The sequence below is a fragment of the Somniosus microcephalus genome, chromosome 4 (genome assembly GCF_052327205.1).
Source record: "Somniosus microcephalus isolate GS21.2 chromosome 4, FLI_Smic_1.0, whole genome shotgun sequence".
In the NCBI taxonomy this organism is placed as follows: domain Eukaryota; kingdom Metazoa; phylum Chordata; class Chondrichthyes; order Squaliformes; family Somniosidae; genus Somniosus; species Somniosus microcephalus.
Genome location: NC_140990.1, coordinates 313,648,578 through 313,666,875, shown reverse-complemented (window position 1 = coordinate 313,666,875; position 18,298 = coordinate 313,648,578). Strand labels below are relative to the sequence as shown.

The window sequence follows — 18,298 nt, the reverse complement described above, 5'->3', positions numbered from 1 at the left end:
TGTGGTATTTCGATATTTAAGGGTAGAAATGGCTGTCGCTAATGTTCTTCCGCGTACGTATTTTACTTGCATCAAATTCCTCTCTCCGCTATTTAAATGGGGGCATTAAACTTGTTAAGATAAAAATTAAAGTCATTTCTAGGCTCTGGTCTCAAATGCCACTCTTTATGTTAATGCCAGCCTTGGCTCAGTGGGCAGCACTCTCGCCTCTGAGTCAGAAGGTCGTGGGTTCAAAGTCCCGTTCCAGGAGACTTGAACACAAAAATCTAGGCTGACACTCCCAGTGCAGTGCTGAGGGAGTGCCGCACTGTCGGAGATGCCGTCTTTCAGATGAGACTTTAAAACTAAGGCCCTGTATGCCCTCTCAGGTGGATGTAAAAGATCCCACGGCCACTATTTCAAAGAAGAGCAGGGGAGTTCTTCCCTGGGGCCAATATTTATCTCTCAATCAACATAACTAAAAAACAGATTATCTGGTCATTATCACATTGCTGTCTGTGGGAGCTTGCTGTGCGCAAATTGGCTGTCACGTTTCCTACATTACAACAGTGACTACACTTCAAAGGTACTTCATTGGCTGTAAAGTGCTTTGGGATGTCCTGAGGTCATGAAAGGTGCTATAGAAATGCAAGTCTTTCTTTCTTAATTTTAAATCACAGGATGTTTTTCGATCGGTCTGATTTTGAGCGGGGCTTGTACGTGACTCTGAACATTGTGTGTCTGGTTAACACACTTCCATGTTTAAACACCTCTCCAGCCAGGCTGGGGCAGGAACTCCATGAGAATTACGATGCTGGGATTGAAATTCAGGCTGGTGGGTGGGGGTGAGGAGGGTGGGTGTGGGGGGGTGGGGGGGCTGGAGAGGGGTGTCGTGTCCTGGGCGTGTGGCGTCGAGCGTTCAGGCGCCGGCAACAGCGTGTTAACCGTGAACTCTTCCTGTGCGTTTTTGCGGTTACGCCCATTGTACCTGCTTGCTATGCGCGAGTCGCCCATGTGGCGAGGGGGCTTTGCTTGTTCTTGCTATTCTTGTGTGTGCTGTGTTAGTAACCGTTTTATAATATCTGCTTTCTCTTGCTGCCCCCATGGAAGCGAAGTATTCCGCTCCTGCAGGAAACAAAGTTATGGTATGGAAACGCTTCTGTCTCTACGATTTGTTTATTAACCGACTGAGAGGCTAAACGGGAAGGGGGCCAGGGTGAGATGAGTGGAGCGGGGTTGGGGGATAGGCAGGTGTTGTGTCAAAAGTACAACCTCTAAATGGTGTGGGAGAGATGGTTGGATGGGGGGGGGGCTTTACCATGTATGTTAGCCGACAATGTTTAAACTTCCTTGGCTGTGAAGCACTTTGAGACATCCTGAGGCGTGAAAGATGCGAAATAAATATGTTCTTTCCTCCCTTCCTTCCTTCCTTCCCTTCCTTCCTTCCCTCCCTCTCTTTCTTCCCTCTCTCCCTTCCCTTCCTTCCTTCCATCCTTCCTTCCTTCCATCTTTCCTTCCTTCCATCTTTTCTTCCTTCCTTCCTTCCCTTCCCTTCCCTTTCCTTCCTTCTTTCCTTCCTTCCCTCCATTCCTTCCTCCCTTCCCTCCATTCCTTCCCTTTCCTTTTCTTCCTTCCTTATAGTGTGGCTCACCTCTGCATCAGGAGGGTTGAGGCCCACTCTCGGGGCTGACACTCCCCGTGCAGTGCTGCGGGAGTGCTGCACTGTCGGAGGGGCCGTCTTTCAGATGACGTGTTGAAGCTGAGCCCTGTCTTGTCTGTCCTTATGCTAACCTGAGTTCCTATTCGGATGAATGTCAACCCTATAACAGAAATATGGTATTCTGGGGCGATTGGCGTCACCTACTTCATCCAAACCTATCTTGTGAAAACACATTTAAGCTGGAATATTTCAGAATGCTGGGGGTAGCGGATTAGGTTCGGACAATTGGAGAGGGTTCCATAGAACTCCAGTAGACCAATGAATGGAAACACTAGACCGTGAGAGCAAGAGCTAAATCATCTCCCAATATTTAAAAATTATTTATGTACAATGTGGAAAGATATTGTTCTATAAAGGCAGGTGAGTGGGACTAATTGGAGAGCTCTTTCGAAGAGCCGGCACAGGCACGATGGGCCGAATGGCCTCCTCCTGTGCTTTAAGATTCAATCTGAAGAGTACAAAATTGGTGGGGAAAAAGTAAAAATGGTGGACAAAATGTCACATAGACAGGAATGGGGGAGAGGCAGTGAGCGGCTCAGCTGGTTTTAGTGTGATCGCAGCATCAGTGACGTTTCTCCATGGATACCAACCCATGGGTAACGGATGAAACAGCAGAAAGGGGGTGCTCCAACTGGTCTGGGTGCCCTTGTGCTCAGCGCAGTCCTGAAGGAGTGCGGCACTGTCGGAGTTGCCGTTAAACCGAGGTCCCTGTCTGCCCTCTCAGGTGGACATAAAAGATCCCCCGGCCTCTATTTCGAAGAGAGCCAGAGAGTTTTCCACCCCGCCCCACCCCCCACCTCCATTCTGGGCCAATATTTATCCCTCAACCAACATCACTACAACAGATGATCTGGTCATTATCACATTGCTGTTTGTGGGAGCTTGCTGTGCGCATATTGGCTGCCGCTTTTCCTACATTACAACAGTGACCACACTTCAAAAAGTACTTCATTGGCTGTAAAACGCTTTGGGACGTCCTGAGGTCGTGAAAGGCGCTATAGAAATGCAAATTTTCCTTTTATTTCTTTCGGGAAGGAAAAATCAGTCACGGTCCCTGTTCCCGGCCGCTGGCTGGTGACCCTCCTTCGTGAAAGTCCACGTGTGGGCAAGAGCGACCAGGCTGGGTTGTGATTCCCCTCCTGAAGAATGGTTACTTGAACAGCATGCATCCGTGGTTACTGTATCCCAGCAGGGGACCAGTGCCTTCAGGAGAGAGAGAGGGAAAAGAGCTGGGTGAGAGGGTGAGGAGGGAAATTCGAACACAAGAAACTATAGCTCACGGGAACAATCCTAGCGGGAACACATCTCCAGAAATGCTCGTGAGAAAGATTTCCGTTACAGAACTGTGGCCTGGGGGTTACAAATAGGGGCATGATTCAACTAAAGCTTTTCCACGGATATCCAACAAGACGCGGTCAGCATCTCACTTGGATTCGCTTAACAGCTTTATGGGGGAGAGAGTTCCAGATATTCACTCCCCTTTGTGTGAAGAAGTGCTTCCTGACATCACCCCTGAACGGCCTGGCTCTAATTTTAAGGTTACGCCCCCCTTGTTATGGATGGGTTGTGGAAATCTGAACCTCTCAAAAAGCCGTTGAGGCTGGGGGGGTCAATTGAAAATTTCAAAACTGTGATCGGTAGATTTTTGTTGGGTAAGGGTATCGAGGGTTACAGAACCAAGGCGGGTAGAAGGAGTTAAGGTGCAGATCAGCCATGATCACATTGAATGGCAGAACGGGCTCGAGGGGCTGAATGGCCTCCTGTTCCTATGGCTGCCCCACCAGAGGAAATAGTTTCTCTCTCTCCACCCTATCAAATCCTTTAATCATCTTAAACACCTCGGTTAGACCATCCCTTAATCTTCTATATTCGAGGGAATACAAGCCCAGTCTGTGCAACCTGTCCTCGTCATTTAACCTTTTTAGCCCCGGTATCATTCTGGTGAATCTGCACTGCTCCCCCTCCAAGATCGATATATTCTTCCTGAGGTGCGGGGCCCAGAACTGAACACATAGAAGATAGGAGCAGGAGTAGGCCATTCGGCCCCTCGAGCCTGCTCCGCCATTCAATGCGATCATGGCTGATCATCCAAATTCAGTACCCGGTCCCTGCTTTCTCCCCATATCCTTTGATCCCTTTAGCCTTAAGAAATATATCCAACTCCTTCTTGAATATATTTAATGAATTGGCCTCAACTGCCTTCTGTGGTAGAGAATTCCACAGGTTCACCACTCTCTGGGTGAAGAAATTCCTCCTCATCTCTGTCCTAAATGGCTTACCCCTTATCCTTAGACTGTGACCCCTGGTTCTGGACTCAAACCCTCTCGCTATGAAGGCCAACATATCATTTGCCTTCTTAACCGCCTGCTGCACCTGCATGCTTACCTTCAGCGACTGGTGCACAAGGACACCCAGGTCTCGTTGCACTTCCCCTTCTCCCAATCTATTGCCATTCAGATAATAATCTGCCTTCCTGTTTTTGACACCAAAGTGGATAACCTCGCATTTATCCACGTTATATTGCATCTGCCATGCATCTGCCCAATCACCCAACCTGTCCAAATCATACTGGAGTTTCTCGGCATCCTCCTCACAGCACACACGCCCACCCAGCTTTGTGTCGTCTGCAAACTTGGAGATATTACATCTAGTTCCCTCGTCTAGATCATTAATATATATATTGTGAATAGCTGGGGTCCTAGGACCGATCCCTGCGGTACCCCAATAGTCACTGCCTGCCACTCGGAAAAGGACCCGTTTATTCCAACTCTTTGCTTCCTGTCTGCCAACCAGTTCTCTATCCAAGTCAGTACCTTACCCCCAATCCCATGTGCCTTAACTTTACACGCTAATCTCTTATGTGGGACCTTATCGAAAGCCTTTTGAAAGTCCAAATACACCACATCCACTGGTTCTCCCTTATCTATTTTACCAGTTACATCCTCAAAAAATTCCAGTGCTCCAGATGGGGTCTGACCAGAGCTCTGTACAACTGAAGCTTCACTTCCACCCGTTTGTTTTCCAGGCCCCACCAGCTTTTAGTAAATTGCAGCGCCAAAGCCCTCTGCTCCTCCGCAGCTCCGAGCTGCTCACCTTTTAGAAAATAGAGATTCCAGGGAGCGTTGCAGCTTGGGAACAGAAGGGTTAAGGAGAGACACGTATTCAGGATCTCATTCCAAGCAGCTCTGATTGTTAGCTCCCAGCGGGAGTCTCGAGTGTGGTGTTGATGCCATTAACGGGGCCAGGCACTGAGCTGGATGAAGCCGTTGAAATGTAGGACACTCTGTGACACATGTGCATTCCTCTCTCAGCATTCAGACAGCTCCCTCTCGGCCTCGGCCGTCCTCTCCCTCAAACTTACTGATACTTCTATAAATTATTAATTTAACGGAAGGACGAAAACAGCAGACAGCACGAGCGAGAGAGAAAAACAAAGAGAGTGAGACAGGGCACAAGTGAAAGACAGACTGAGAGGCTCGGAGGGAGGGAGTAGAAAAGGGAGAGTGCAGAGAGATAGAGGGAGGGAGAGAGACAGAACATGAGGGATTGACAGGGAACGAGAGATACAGAGCATAAGAGAAAGATAGAGAGAGTGAGAGGGGGAAAGAGGGAGAGAGAGACCATGAGGAAGGGAGAGAGAGCCCAAGGGAGGGAGAGAGAGCACGAGGGAGGGAGAGAATGAAAGGATGATCAGAGCACGAGGTACAGATTGTGTGAGTCAGGTTGAGACAGCCTGAGTAGGGAGAGATAGAGAAGGACAAAGAAAGGAAGAAAGAAAGTAAGAGAAGGGCAAGAATGGTTCCAGGGATGAGGGACTTCAGTTACGTGGACAGACTGGAGAAGCTGGGGTTGTTCTCCTTGGAGCAGAGAAGGTTGAGGGGAGATTTGATAGAGGTGTTCAAAATCACGAGGGGTCTGGACAGAGTAGATAGAGAGAAACTGTTCCCATTGGGTCGAGAACCAGAGGACACAGATTTAAGGTGATTGGCAGAAGAACCAAAGGCGACATGAGGAAAAACTTTTTTACGCAGCGAGTGGTTTGGATCTGGAATGCACTGCCTGAAAGGGTGGTGGAGGCAGACTCAATTGTGGCATTCAAAAGGGAATTGGATAAATACCTGAAGGAAAAAAATTTGCAGGGCTACGGGGAAAGAGCGGGGGAGTGGGACTAGCTGGAGTGCTCTTGCAGAGAGCCAGCACGGGCTCGACGGGCCGAATAGCCTCCTTCTGTGCTGTAACCATTCTATGATTCTATTAGTGTGAAGGGAGAAAAGGATAGAGAAGGGATGGAAAGAAAACACAATAATGAGATATAGATATACAGCCAATTGCTATTGAAAATGAGCTTGGATTTCTAATCAGTAGCCTGGCTGTCAAAACGAAACTGTTACCATGGGTTTACATCAAGGAGACTGAAGCCTCGACTCAAAAGCTTGGTCCGTTTATTCCAATACGGCCTATCAGCCAAATTCCGTATTTCCCAATAAAGTTGAGTTTGGAGTCTAATTTAGCATCTACACCCTTCCCGTCGGAAAAGGTCATTTATGTTTGAGGTTGTCTCTGTTCTCCGCGGTGGAAACCATGGCAACTGCGTGCTTTCAGTTGAAATTGCACAGAGAAGGGGGTTTGCCTTTCTGTAGCCGATGTGATGGGGGGGTGGGGGGGGAGGGGGACGGGCAGCTTGAGCAAGGGTGTCGGTGGAGGGGAGCAACCTTCCTCGCGGGAGAGTCAGGCAAAAGGAGGAGGGTTTAGTTAATACAGAGAATTGCGACAAAATACAGGAAGAAATGAATAAACTTGCAGAATGGGCTTGTAATTGGCCAATTAATTTCAATATTGATAAGTGTGAGGTGGTGCGTTTTGGTAGGAGGAATAAGGAGGTCACATACTGTGACGTAAGAAACTCACTAAGCACTTGGTTGAGTATAAAACAAGGCTTTAATCAACCTGTTTCACAACCATGAGTTCTAGTTACATCACTAGTTCCTGGTTACAAAAACGTCCTGAGCAAGCTGGGCTCGCGCCCGAGTATTTATACTTTCCTTGGACGGCGCCACCAGCTGGCCGGCCAGCGTTATCTCATGAGTCATTTCTACATGAATGGTAAGATTCATGACAGACTGCTTGGATAACAAAGAGTCTAAATGGGGTAGAGGACCAAGGGGATCTAGGGGTACAGATACACAAATCACTAAAAGTAGCAGCGCAGTTAGTGAGGCCATTAAAAAAGCAAACCAAGCACTGGGGGTTTATTTCTAGAGGGATCGAATTGAAAAGCAGGGAAGTTAATGTTAAACTTGTATCAAACCTTGGTTAGACCACACTTGGAGTTACTGTGCACAATTCTGGTCTCTATTATAAAAAGGAGAAAATGCAAACAAGATTCACAAGGATGATACTGGAAGTGAGAGGATATACTTATCAGGGAAGATTGAACAGGCTGGGGCTCTTTTCTCTAGAAAAGAGAAGGCTGAGAGGTGACCTGGTCGAGGTCTTTAAGATTATGAAGGGGTTCGATAGGGTAGACGCAGAGAAGATGTTTCCACTTGTGGCGGAGACCAGAACTAGGGGCCATCAATATAAGATAGTCCCTAATAAATCCAATAGGGAATTCAGGAGAAACTTCTTTACCCAGAGAGCGGTGAGAATGTGGAACTCGCTACCACAGGGAGTGGTTGAGGTGAATAGTGTAGATGCATTTAAGGGGAAGCTAGATAAACACATGAGGGAGAAAGGAATTGAAGGATAGGGTGATAGTGTTAGATGAAGAGGGTGGGAGGAGGCTCGTGTGGAGCATAAACACCGGCATGGACTAGATGGGCTGAATGGCCTTTTTCTGTGCTGTAGACTTGATGTAACTCTACGTAAAAGTGTTATTTTCCCCCTCAAACCCCAAACACAAGGGAGTCTATCGCCTTGGCTCTAGCCTCCAGTTCTGTACACCCAGCAATTGTTTTTCTCTAATGCTGAAGATTCTTATTTTGGTCCAGACTCGGAGGAATGTGGTGAAGAGGAGACGTTTGAAGCACAGAAGGCGGAACCCTCGGAGGGACCTCTGGAACCTCAGCAACGGGCTGTCCAAAGAGTGCCAGCAGGTAGGTGTGATGGTTTCCATCTAGAAACGGCAGCGCGAGGTCCTGGGGAGCAAGTGCGCTCTCCAGGGCCGTCCGCCTCTCAGCGCGTATAGAGTTAAAATAATTCCATGCAGTGTGTTGGTGGCTATCCATCCAAAACCCAGCTGCCCATGTCCTAACTCGCACCAAGTCCCGTTCACCCATCACCCCTGTGCTCGCTGACCTACATCGGCTCCCGGTTAAGCAACGCCTCGATTTTTTAATTCTCATCCTTGTTTTTGAATCCCTTCATGGCCTTGCCCCCCACCCCCTCCATCTCTGTAATCTCCTCCAGCCCCATGAACCTCCGAGATCTCTGCGTTCCTCCACTTCTGGCCTCTTGAGCATCCCTGATTATAATCGCTCCACCATTGGCGGCCGTGCCTTCAGCTGCCTGGGCCCTAAGCTCTGGAATTCCCTCCCTAAACCTCTCCGCCTCTCCACCTCTCTCCGTTTAAGACGCTACTTAAAGCCTACCTCTTTGACAAAGCTTTAGGTCACCTGTCCTAATATCCCCTTATGTGGCTTGGTGTCAAATTTTGTTTGATAATCGCTCCTGTGAAGCACCTTGAGATGTTTTACTATGTCAAAGGCAAGTTGTTGTTGTTGTAGGGAGTTCCGCCTCAGGTTCCAATCAAATTGAATCTTACTGGGATCACACGCCCTCTCTAATAGCTCACTGTTGGGCTTTAACAACTTTGGGGATGTTCTAGTTCCCTCTTTGTCCCTCTGAACACCTTTTGTTTTTACAATTTTAGTGACTCCTGTATTCTCTCTAATGGTTTCCCCCAGCTCCCCGGCCTTACAACCTTGAGAGAGATTATTCCTATTCCTTCTTGCATTGGCTTATCAATCTATTTAGGGCCCAGGATTCTTTCATCGGCATTATTAGTCCCGAGTATGTACACACGAACGTATGAAATTGACGGGCAGGCAAAGACTAGCTGGGTCCATCAAGCCTTGCCCCACACTCGTGATGCCCCGGAGCAGTGATTCAGTGGGCAGCGCTCTCTTGCCTACTGAGTCAGAAGGTCATGGGTTCAAGTCCCGCTCCAGAGACTTGAGCACAAAATCCAGGCTGACACTCCCAGTGCAGCACTGAGGGAGTGCAGCACTGTCGGAGATGCCGTCTTTTGGATGAGACGTTAAACCAAGATGTCTGCCCTCTCGAGTGGACATAAAAGATCCCATGGCACTGTTTCAAAGAAGAGCAATATTGGTGTACAAGCCAATATTTACCCCTCACTAATCAACATCACTAAACAACACTAAATCTGGCCATTATCACATTGTTGTTTGTGGGAGCTTGCTGTGCACAAATTCGCTGCCGCATTTCCTACATTACAACAGTGAATGCACTTCAGAAAGGACTTAATTGGCTGTAAAGCGTTTTGGGAAATCCCAAGGTCGTGAAAGGCGCTATAGAAATGCAAGTCCATTATAAAAGATGTAATAGCAGAGCACTTGGAAAACAGTGACAGGATCGGACAAAGTCAACATGGATTTACAAAAGGTAAATCGTGCTTGACTAATCTACTGGAATTTTTTGAGGATGTAACTGGTAAAATAGATAAGGGAGAACCAGTGGATGTGGTGTATTTGGACTTTCAGAAGGCTTTCGATAAAGTCCCGCATAAGAGATTAGCGTGTAAAGGTAAGGCACATGGGATTGGGGGCAGGGTACTGACTTGGATAGAGAACTGGTTGGCAGACAGGAAGCAAAGAGTTGGAATAAACGGGTCTTTTTCTGAGTGGCAGGCAGTGACTAGTGGGGTACTGCAGGGATCGGTGCTAGGACCCCAGCTATTCACAATATATATAAATCATCTAGACGAGGGAACTAGATGTAATATCTCCAAGTTTGCAGATGACACAAAGCTGGGTGGGCATGTGTGCTGTGAGGAGGATGCTGAGAAACTCCAGTATGATTTGGACAGGTTGGGTGATTGGGCAGATGCATGGCAGATGCAGTATAATGTGGATAAATGCGAGGTTATCCACTTTGGTGTCAAAAACAGGAAGGCAAATTATTATCTGAATGGCAATAGATTGGGAGAAGGGGAAGTGCAACGAGACCTGGGTGTCCTTGTGCACCAGTCGCTGAAGGTAAGCATGCAGGTGCAGCAGGCGGTTAAGAAGGCAAATGGTATGTTGGCCTTCGTAGCGAGAGGGTTCGAGTACAGGAACAAGGATGTCTTGCTGCAGTTGTACAGGGCCTTGGTGAGACCACACCTTGAGTATTGTGTGCAGTTTTGGTCGCCTTATCTGAGGAAGGATGTTCTTGCCATGGAGGGAGTGCAGCGAAGATTCACCAGACTGATACCTGGGATGGCAGGAATGACGTATGAGGAGAGATTGGGTCGATTGGGCTTATACTCGCTGGAGTTTAGAAGAATGAGAGGGGATCTCATTGAAACTTATAAAATTCTAACAGGACTAGACAGACTAAATGCAGGATGGATGTTCCCGATGGCCAGGGATTCTAGAACCAGGGGTCACAGTCTAAGGATAAGGAGTAAGCCATTTAGAACAGAGATGAGGAGGAATTTCTTCACCCAGAGAGTGGTGAACCTGTGGAATTCTCTACCACAGAAGGCAGTTGAGGCCAATTCATTAAATATATTCAAGAAGAAGTTAGATATATTTCTTACGGCTAAAGGGATCAAGGGATATGGGGAGAAGGCAGGGACAGGGTACTGAGTTTGGATGATCAGCCATGATCTCATTGAATGGCGGAACAGGCTCGAGGGGCCGAATGGCCCACTCCTGCTCCTATCTTCTATGTTTCTATATTTCTTCAGAACTACCTTAAACCTCCAGTGTTCTCATGACCCTCTCAAGGTTCGAAGTCAGGGAACTGGCATCACTAACTCTTTTTTTCCTCTTCTTTTTTTCTTCTGGAGAAGGCGAATTCGAGAGTTTCACGGACACGACCCCGGAGAGCTCACCCTGCTCGCTGCGGACCGCCCCCGATCAGCCGGCACCCTCGGAGCGCCCGGTCGCGCGGCGATCGCCAGCAGGGAGTCGGAGCGCCGCGGGAGGAGGAGGACAAGTGGAGGAGGAGTTTAGCACCTGCCTCACCCGGGACCGCCCCGCGTCGGAGGTCGCCAGGCAAGCAGACGCGCCGCAGCCCACCAACGCTCGGATCAGGCACCTGGGGGTGGAGCCGCTGATTCGGGCGTCTCGTTCTAATCTGGCGTATAGTAGCTGGGGGTCAGAGGACAGCCTGTCTGTTGCTAGCGATGCGTACGGGAGCATGTTCAGCCTGTATAGAGGGAAAGCCTGGTCGATACCCGCGTAAGTACAAAGCTCCTCACGGAGTCAACTCCCCGTCCGCTCATCCCTCCATACATCCTCATCGGGAAGACAACCTCTTTCATTCTGGGGGAGTTTTTTTCCCATTTTTCTCCGGTTTTCCATTCTTTCCCTGTCCCAATGTATTTTAGAGTCTTTTTTTTAGAATGACTCCCTCTCTATTTTGCTGTCATCTTCTGCAAATTATTTTTTCATTCCCCCCGATTTAATTGTTTTTCGAACCTTTAAGTCGCATTAACCGGTTGAAGCACTCAATTGCGGGAAGGGCAGCGTAAGTGGTTATGTTACTGGACTCTAGTTAGTCCAGCCTAAGGCCTGGGCTAATGATCCAGAGACGCGAGTTCAAATCCCACCACGGCAGCTAAGGGAATTTAAATTCAGTTAATTAAATAAATCTGGAATAAAAAGCCAGCATCAGTAATGGTGACGATGTAACTGGTTCACTAATGTCCTTTAGGGAAGGAAATCTACCACCTTTACCCGGTCTGGCCTATATGTGACTCCAGACCCACAGCAATGTGGTTGACTCTTAACTGCCCTCTGAAATGGCCCAGTAAACCAGTTAGTTGTCAAGAAGGCATCTCACCACCACCTTCTCGAGGGCAATTAGGGATGGGCAATAAATGCCGCCCTTGCCAGCGACGCCCACATCCTGTGAATGAATTAGAAAAAAGAACTTGGCCGAATTGGTGACTTTTAATAACACCCTGCTTTAGGGTCAGAGAGCTGAGTGTGAGATGATATCACAGGATCCAGCAGGGTTTCATAGGGTCATAGGGTTATACAGCACAGAAAGAGGCCCTTTGGCCCATCGTGTCCGCGCCGGCCATCAAGCCCTGTATATTCTAATCCCATTTTCCAGCACTTGGTCCATAGCCTTGTATGCTATGGCATTTCAAGTGCTCATCTAAATGCTTCTTGAATCTTGTGAGGGTTCCTGCCTCTACCACCCTTTCAGGCAGTGAGTTCCAGATTCCAAACACCCTCTGGGTGAAAAGGTTTTTCCTCAAATCCCTCTAAACCTCCTGCCCCTTACCTTGAAACTGTGCCCCCTGGTTATTGACCCCTCTACTAAGGAGAAAAGTTCCTTTCTATCGACCCTATCTATGCCCCTCATAATTTTGTACACCTCAATCAGGTTCCCCCTCAGCCTTCTCTGCGCTAAGGAAAACAACCCCAGCCTGTCCAGTCTCTCTTCATAGCTGAAGCGCTCCAGCCCAGGTAACATCCTGGTAAATCTCCTCTGCACCCTCTCCAATGCAATCACATCCTTCCTATAGTGTGGCGACCAGAACTGCACACAGTATTCCAGCTGTGGCCTAACTAGCGTTTTGTACAGCTCCATCATAGCCTCCCTGCTCTTATAGTCTATGCCTCGGCTAATGAAGGCAAGTATCCCATATGCCTTTTTAACCACCTTATCTACCTGTCCTGCTGCCTTCAGGGATCTGTACTTCTATAGGGCGCAGAGAGAACTGTGTGAGACTGGAGCACAGGACGTTGGCAAAATAGAAGCCCACGAGGTTAAAGGGACAGTAGCTGCCTGGATACGAAATTGGCTAAGAGACGGAAAGCAGAGAGTAGTGGGCACTGGTGAACGGTTGTTTTTCAGACTGGTGGGAAGTATACAGTGTACTCGGGGTCAGTATTGGAACCAGTGCTCCTTTTGATATATATTAATGACCTGGACTTGGGTAGACAGGGCATAATTTAAAATGACACAAAACTCGGAAATGTAGTAAACAGTGAGGAGGATAGTAACAGACTTTAGGAGGACATGGACAGGCTGGGCAGACACGTGGCAGATGAAATTTAACACAGAGAAGTGTGAAGTGATACATTTTGGTAGGAAGAATGAGGAGAGGCGATATTACCTAAAGGGTACAATTTTAAAGATGGTGCAGGAACAGAGAGACCTGGGGGGTGGGGGGCCGGGGTGTATGTACACAAATCATTGAAGGTGGCAGGACAAGTTGAGAAGGCTGTTAAAAAAGCAAATGGCATCCTTGGATTTATTAACAGAGGCATAGAGTACAAAAAGAAGGAAGTTATCGTGAACTTTTATAAATCACTGGTTAGGCCCCAGCTGGAGTATTGTGTCCAATTCTGGGCACCACACTTTAGGAAGGATGTCAAGGCCTTGGAGAGGGTGCGGAGGAGATTTACTAGAATGGTCGTAGGGATGAGGGACTTCAGTTCTGTGGAGAGACTGGAGAAGCTGAGGTTGTTCTCAATAGAACAGAGAAGGTTAAGAGGAGATTTAATAGAGGTGTTCAAAATCATGAAGGGTTTTGATGGAGTAAATAAGGAGAAACTGTTTCCAGTGGCGGGAGGGTCGGTAACCAGAGGACACAGATTGAAGGTAATTGGCAAAAAAGCCAGGGGGGGAGGGGGGAGATGAGGAGAATTTTTTTTTACGCAGTGAGTTGTTGTGATCTGGAACGCGCTGCCTGAAAGGGCAGTGGAAGCAGATTCAATAGTAACTTTCAAAAGGGAATTGGATAAATGCTTGAAGGGAAAAATTCACAGGGCTGTGGGGAAAGAGCAGGGGAGTGGGACTAATTGGAGAGCTCTTTCAAAGAGCCGGCACAGGCACGATGGGCCGAATGGCCTCCTCCTGTGCTGTATGATTCTATGATTCTATTCTATGATCAAGTAGGGTCTGCACTGATATAGGAGACAGAGAACGGAGTATGAGACTATAGCACAGACTAAAGCATGCGTAAAGCTGGCTTGAAGTGAAGAAATTGAGTGCTTTGGCAGTTAATGATCCTTTGTCCCAGAGTTTCTCTTTCACGTTTTGATTTCTTTCCTCTGCCCGCTGGACATCACAGGCCTTCCAAACCCTGCTCCTGCATGGCCTCACTAACCTTGCTGCTGCACCTCGTCCCGTGGGTGTGCGTGACGTGCACTGAACGGGTCATTCTTCACTGGCGTGCCGCTCAGGGTGCCCGCTGCCACATCTTAAACCAAACCGCACAGGATCCCTTCCAGATCAGCGTGGATCTGAATCAGAGTCAACGCACCATGTCCCTCTTCACCACCCTCCCACTCGGCATTGCTCGCCATTTTAAGTGCCAGCCGTGGCTCAGTGGGCAGCACAGTCTCGCCTCTGAGTCAGAAGGTCGTGGGTTCAAGCCCCACTCCAGAGACTTGAGCACAAAATCCAGGCTGACACTCCCAGTGCAGTGCTGAGGGAGTGCAGCACTGTCAGAGGTGCCATCTTTCAGATGAGATGTTAAGTCGAGGCCCCGTCTGTTCTCTCAGGTGGATGTAAAAGATCCCACAGCCACTATTTTGAAGAAGAGCAGGGGAGTTCTCCCCAGTGTCCTGGGCCAATATTTATCCCTCAACCAACATCACTAAAAAACAGATTATCCGGTCATTATCGCATTGCTGTTTGTGGGAGCTTGCTGTGCACAGATTGGCTGCCATGTTTCCTACATTACAACAGTGACGACACTTCAAAAAGATGGGGACGACACGCGGCTGTTCAACGTCGCTCTGGTTTTAGGGGGCTTGATGTAGGAGTGGCCTTTCCGTCGTGTGATCCTCAGTGTCCCTTAGTCTCAGTTGACCCTTCCTTCATGTGACCTTCAGCCGTGGGAGTGATCATCCCTCCATGACATCCTTGGTCTCAGTTGACCCTTCCTCCGTATTGACCTTGGGTCCTGAGAGTGACCCTTTCCCTATGTAAGCCCTGAGCCCCAGGAATGACCCCTGCTCCATCTAACCCTCGGTCCTAGGCAGGACCCTGCCTGTGCCTGGCTCCATAATTGATGCAAGGCAGCCACTCGCTCCTGTTGTTGATTGGACCGGGAGTAAGCTTTAGAAACCTGATCCCTGAAATTCCGGGGGCTGGGAGAGGATGGTGAGCGGACACATGACCTGTTGGGTCTGGAACTTGGGGCAGAATCCGGATGCGCTGGGTTTGTGCCCAGACTCCAGTCTGGGGGCGGGGTGGGTGGGTGGGCAGCTGTCAGGCCTTCTATTGTCGCCCCTCCCCAATTACATATTAGGAGCATGTCCGGCCGAGTTTTTTGTTAGCCCTCGTAATTCTATCAATTGCAACCGCATTGGGTCCAACCAAGTTCTCGCCAGTTTGAGAACTGGTGTCCCTGCATCGGTGTATCTGAATGCCATTCCGATATTCACTGTGGAATGATGGGGGGAGCGTCTGATGGACCTTTAGTCCCAGGCTGCCAGCTTTGAGTATGTTCACGACCCGGTCCAGGGGATGTGACCCAGCTCTGCATCCTTCATTGCTGGCACGTGGGAGTCTCGTCCCACCACACCCGGAATTTCAGGGCATGGTTCGATTCCACTACCGATAAAAGGCGGGCACAAGGAGCATTTCACCTTGCGTGGCACGTTGGTAAGGAATGACCCAAATCCTCTCGCTCAGAGAGGCATTTTAAAGTCATTTATCTCTCGTTTCCTTTTCTCCCAGGGACCTTTGTGAGAACACATTGGTTAGGAGTCACCTTGACAACACTCTGGAACCTCCCCTCAGGTGGGAGGCCATGGCTCAGAGCCAAGGCACGCAGCAAGGAGCCTCCAGACCGTCCGGTCTCCCTCCAACCTCCCTCAAAGCACGACCTGCAAGTCCCAAAGCCTCCCGAGCCGGCCAGCCCCAGCCGACAACCCCGCTGACGCCGCGACGGAAACTCTCGACACCCGTCGAGTACAGAGACACCGTTCCGTCAGAGTTCGAGGACAAGGTCAAGAGGCCGAAGGCCGCAGCTGCCACGGACGACCATCTCCTGGTCCCGGATCGAACGCGGAGGGACAGCCCGTGCAACGCCTCGCCCACGCGCTCCCGCTCAGGATCCAAGATCTTCGACCGGGTGAAGTATTTCGAGTCTTTCCCGGAGAGGCGGCGGAGTTTCGAACTGGCGGACGGGCAGCCATGGCCTGGGTTCAGGAAGTCCCGCTCTTTCGATCACGCAGACCAGCGCGACGGCAGGGGCAGGCTGTCCTTTTCCGACTTGCTGGACAGCGAGGGGCGAGGGCTGCCGCGGGCAGACGGCGGCAACGTGGAGCAGCGGCGCTCGCTCTTCAAGCAGAAGGCGGCCTCCTTCGACGAGCAGGGCAAATACGCCACCCGGGCTCGCGACATCGAGCTCAAGATATCGGAGGAGCTCAACCGGATCAAGAAGACCGCCATGAGCTCGATGGCCAAACCGGTGCTGAGGTCCCCGGTGCTGGAGCGGGCCATGAACCGAGAGCTCTCCTCCAGGAAAGCCATCGCCATTCAGCGGACCGAGCCCGCGTCGACAGCAGCGCTGCAGTGGCCGGGCGCGCGGATCCCTGAGAGGACTCAACTGGAGGTCGCGCCATCTTCCGTCCCGCGGAAACCTTTGCAGAGAAGTCTCGCCACAGTCGGCGGTGAGTTTGAGGGCTTGGAGTCAATTGGCAAAGAGAGGAATAGAGCACAAGAGCCAGCAATCAATCACTTTGACCAACAATCAGATGAGGTAGGAAGGAGAGACCTGCATCCGGAAGCCCAGCCACCTCCAAGTCAACAACTCCAAGCTCAACCTCAAAGTCAATCCCAATTAGTTGAGGCAAGAATAGAAAAAGTAACTTCAAGTTCAGAGTCCCGTGCACCAATTACCATCTCTGTGGTCCGACTAACTGAGCCTGAGGTGGTTGGAGGTTCCACATGCAAAGTCCAACCACCATCTCCCGTTTCCGAGGAAACCGCTGACTCGCACAAGGAAGGGCCGGATCGGTTGGAGGGTGCAAGGCTGGATTTGGAGCTGGGAGATAGCACCCCAAGATTGGGCATTGCCCCCCTCAGCCGCGCGGACACAACAGGCACACAGGGTCCCGGGGCCCCAGCGCCCGCGGGCCTGAAGATCGGCATCGGGGAAAAGAAAGATACAGAAACGGTGGATTTGAGAGAAGAGGCCAAAGCGCCCGTTCGGGAAAAATCAGGCCGTAAAAATGCCAGAGGGAAATCCAAGAGATCTCGTCCCACTTCACCAGAGCTGGGTAAGAAAGAACCTGGAGTCTGGCTGTAATTAACCCTTGTAACTCGCTGCCTAAACTAACAGTGATGGCACCGGCAGTGGAGGTCGCACTCACAGCACGGTGCTCATTGGGGATCAGTGGGATATATACAGGATATTCACTAGGAAATGCTGGGAGGGGCCTAGATAGAGTGGATAGGAAGGACCTGTTTCCCTTAGCAGAGGGGTCAATAACCAGGGGGCATAGATTGAATGTAATTGGTCAGAGGTTTAGAGGGGATTTGAGGAGAAATCTTTTCACCCAGAGGGTGGTGGGGGTCTGGAACTCACTGCCTGAAAGGGTGGTAGAGGCAGGAACCCTCATCACATTTAAAAAATACTTGGATATGCACTTGAAGTGCTGTAACCTACAGGGCTACGGACCAAGTGCGGGAAACTGGGATTAGGCTGGATATCGCTTTTTCGGCTGGCTCAGACACGATGGGCCGAATGGCCTCCTTCTGTGCCGTAAATTTCTATGATTCTATATACAGGATATTCACTGGGAAATAGTAGGATGTACACGGGATATTCACTGGAGAATGTGGTATAAGAACAGGATACTTATTGGGAAACAGTGGGATACACATAGGTTACTCACTGAGAAACTAGGATATGTACAAGATACTGAAAAGCAGTGTGTTATCAACAGGAACCTTGCTTTGGGGCAGTGGGATATATTCTGGATATTCAATGGGGATATGTACAGGATATTCACTGAGAATTAGTGAGCTATTTCATAGCATCATAGAATAGTACAGAAGGAGGCCATTCGGCCCATCAAGTCTGCGCCGGCTCTTTCGAAGAGCAATCCAGTTAGTCCCACTCCCCCGCGCTCTTTCCCCATATCTCTGCAATTTTTTCTCCTTCAAGTATTTATCCAGTTCCCTTTTGAAGTCTACTGTTGAATCTGTATCCACCGCCCTATCAGGCAGCGCAGTCCAAATCCTAACCACTCGTTGCGTAAAAAGTTTTTCCTCGCGAGTCATCAAAGAGTACTCTGAGTTTGGGTAAGTGTGAGAGTTCTTTAATTTTTATTTCTCTTTAAATCATTCTTGATAAGATTACTTAAGCAGTTTAAGTAAAGGGGAAAAGTTAAATATTTGGGATTCTGTTGGTTTAAGAAGAGTAAAACAAGGTTACACTGCAGTAGGAGT

The 18,298-nt window shown here is 49.3% G+C and overlaps 1 protein-coding gene across 3 annotated transcripts in view; it reads left to right on the top strand.

Moving 5' to 3' along the window:
• Positions 1-18,298, top strand: part of spega (striated muscle enriched protein kinase a) — a 536,975-nt gene that overhangs the window by 182,458 nt on the left and 336,219 nt on the right. The window contains exons 3-6 of one of the 3 annotated variants that reach the window (XM_085986742.1): positions 1,090-1,124; positions 7,690-7,794; positions 10,719-10,923; positions 15,578-17,124. In XM_085986742.1, the coding sequence (XP_085842868.1) occupies positions 1,090-1,124; positions 7,690-7,794; positions 10,719-10,923; positions 15,578-17,124 (1,892 nt within the window). Of the gene's footprint in view, positions 1-1,089; positions 1,125-7,689; positions 7,795-10,715; positions 10,924-15,577; positions 17,125-18,298 lie in introns of all 3 variants that reach the window. The other 2 variants (XM_085986741.1, XM_085986740.1) reach the window with 2 other exon arrangements.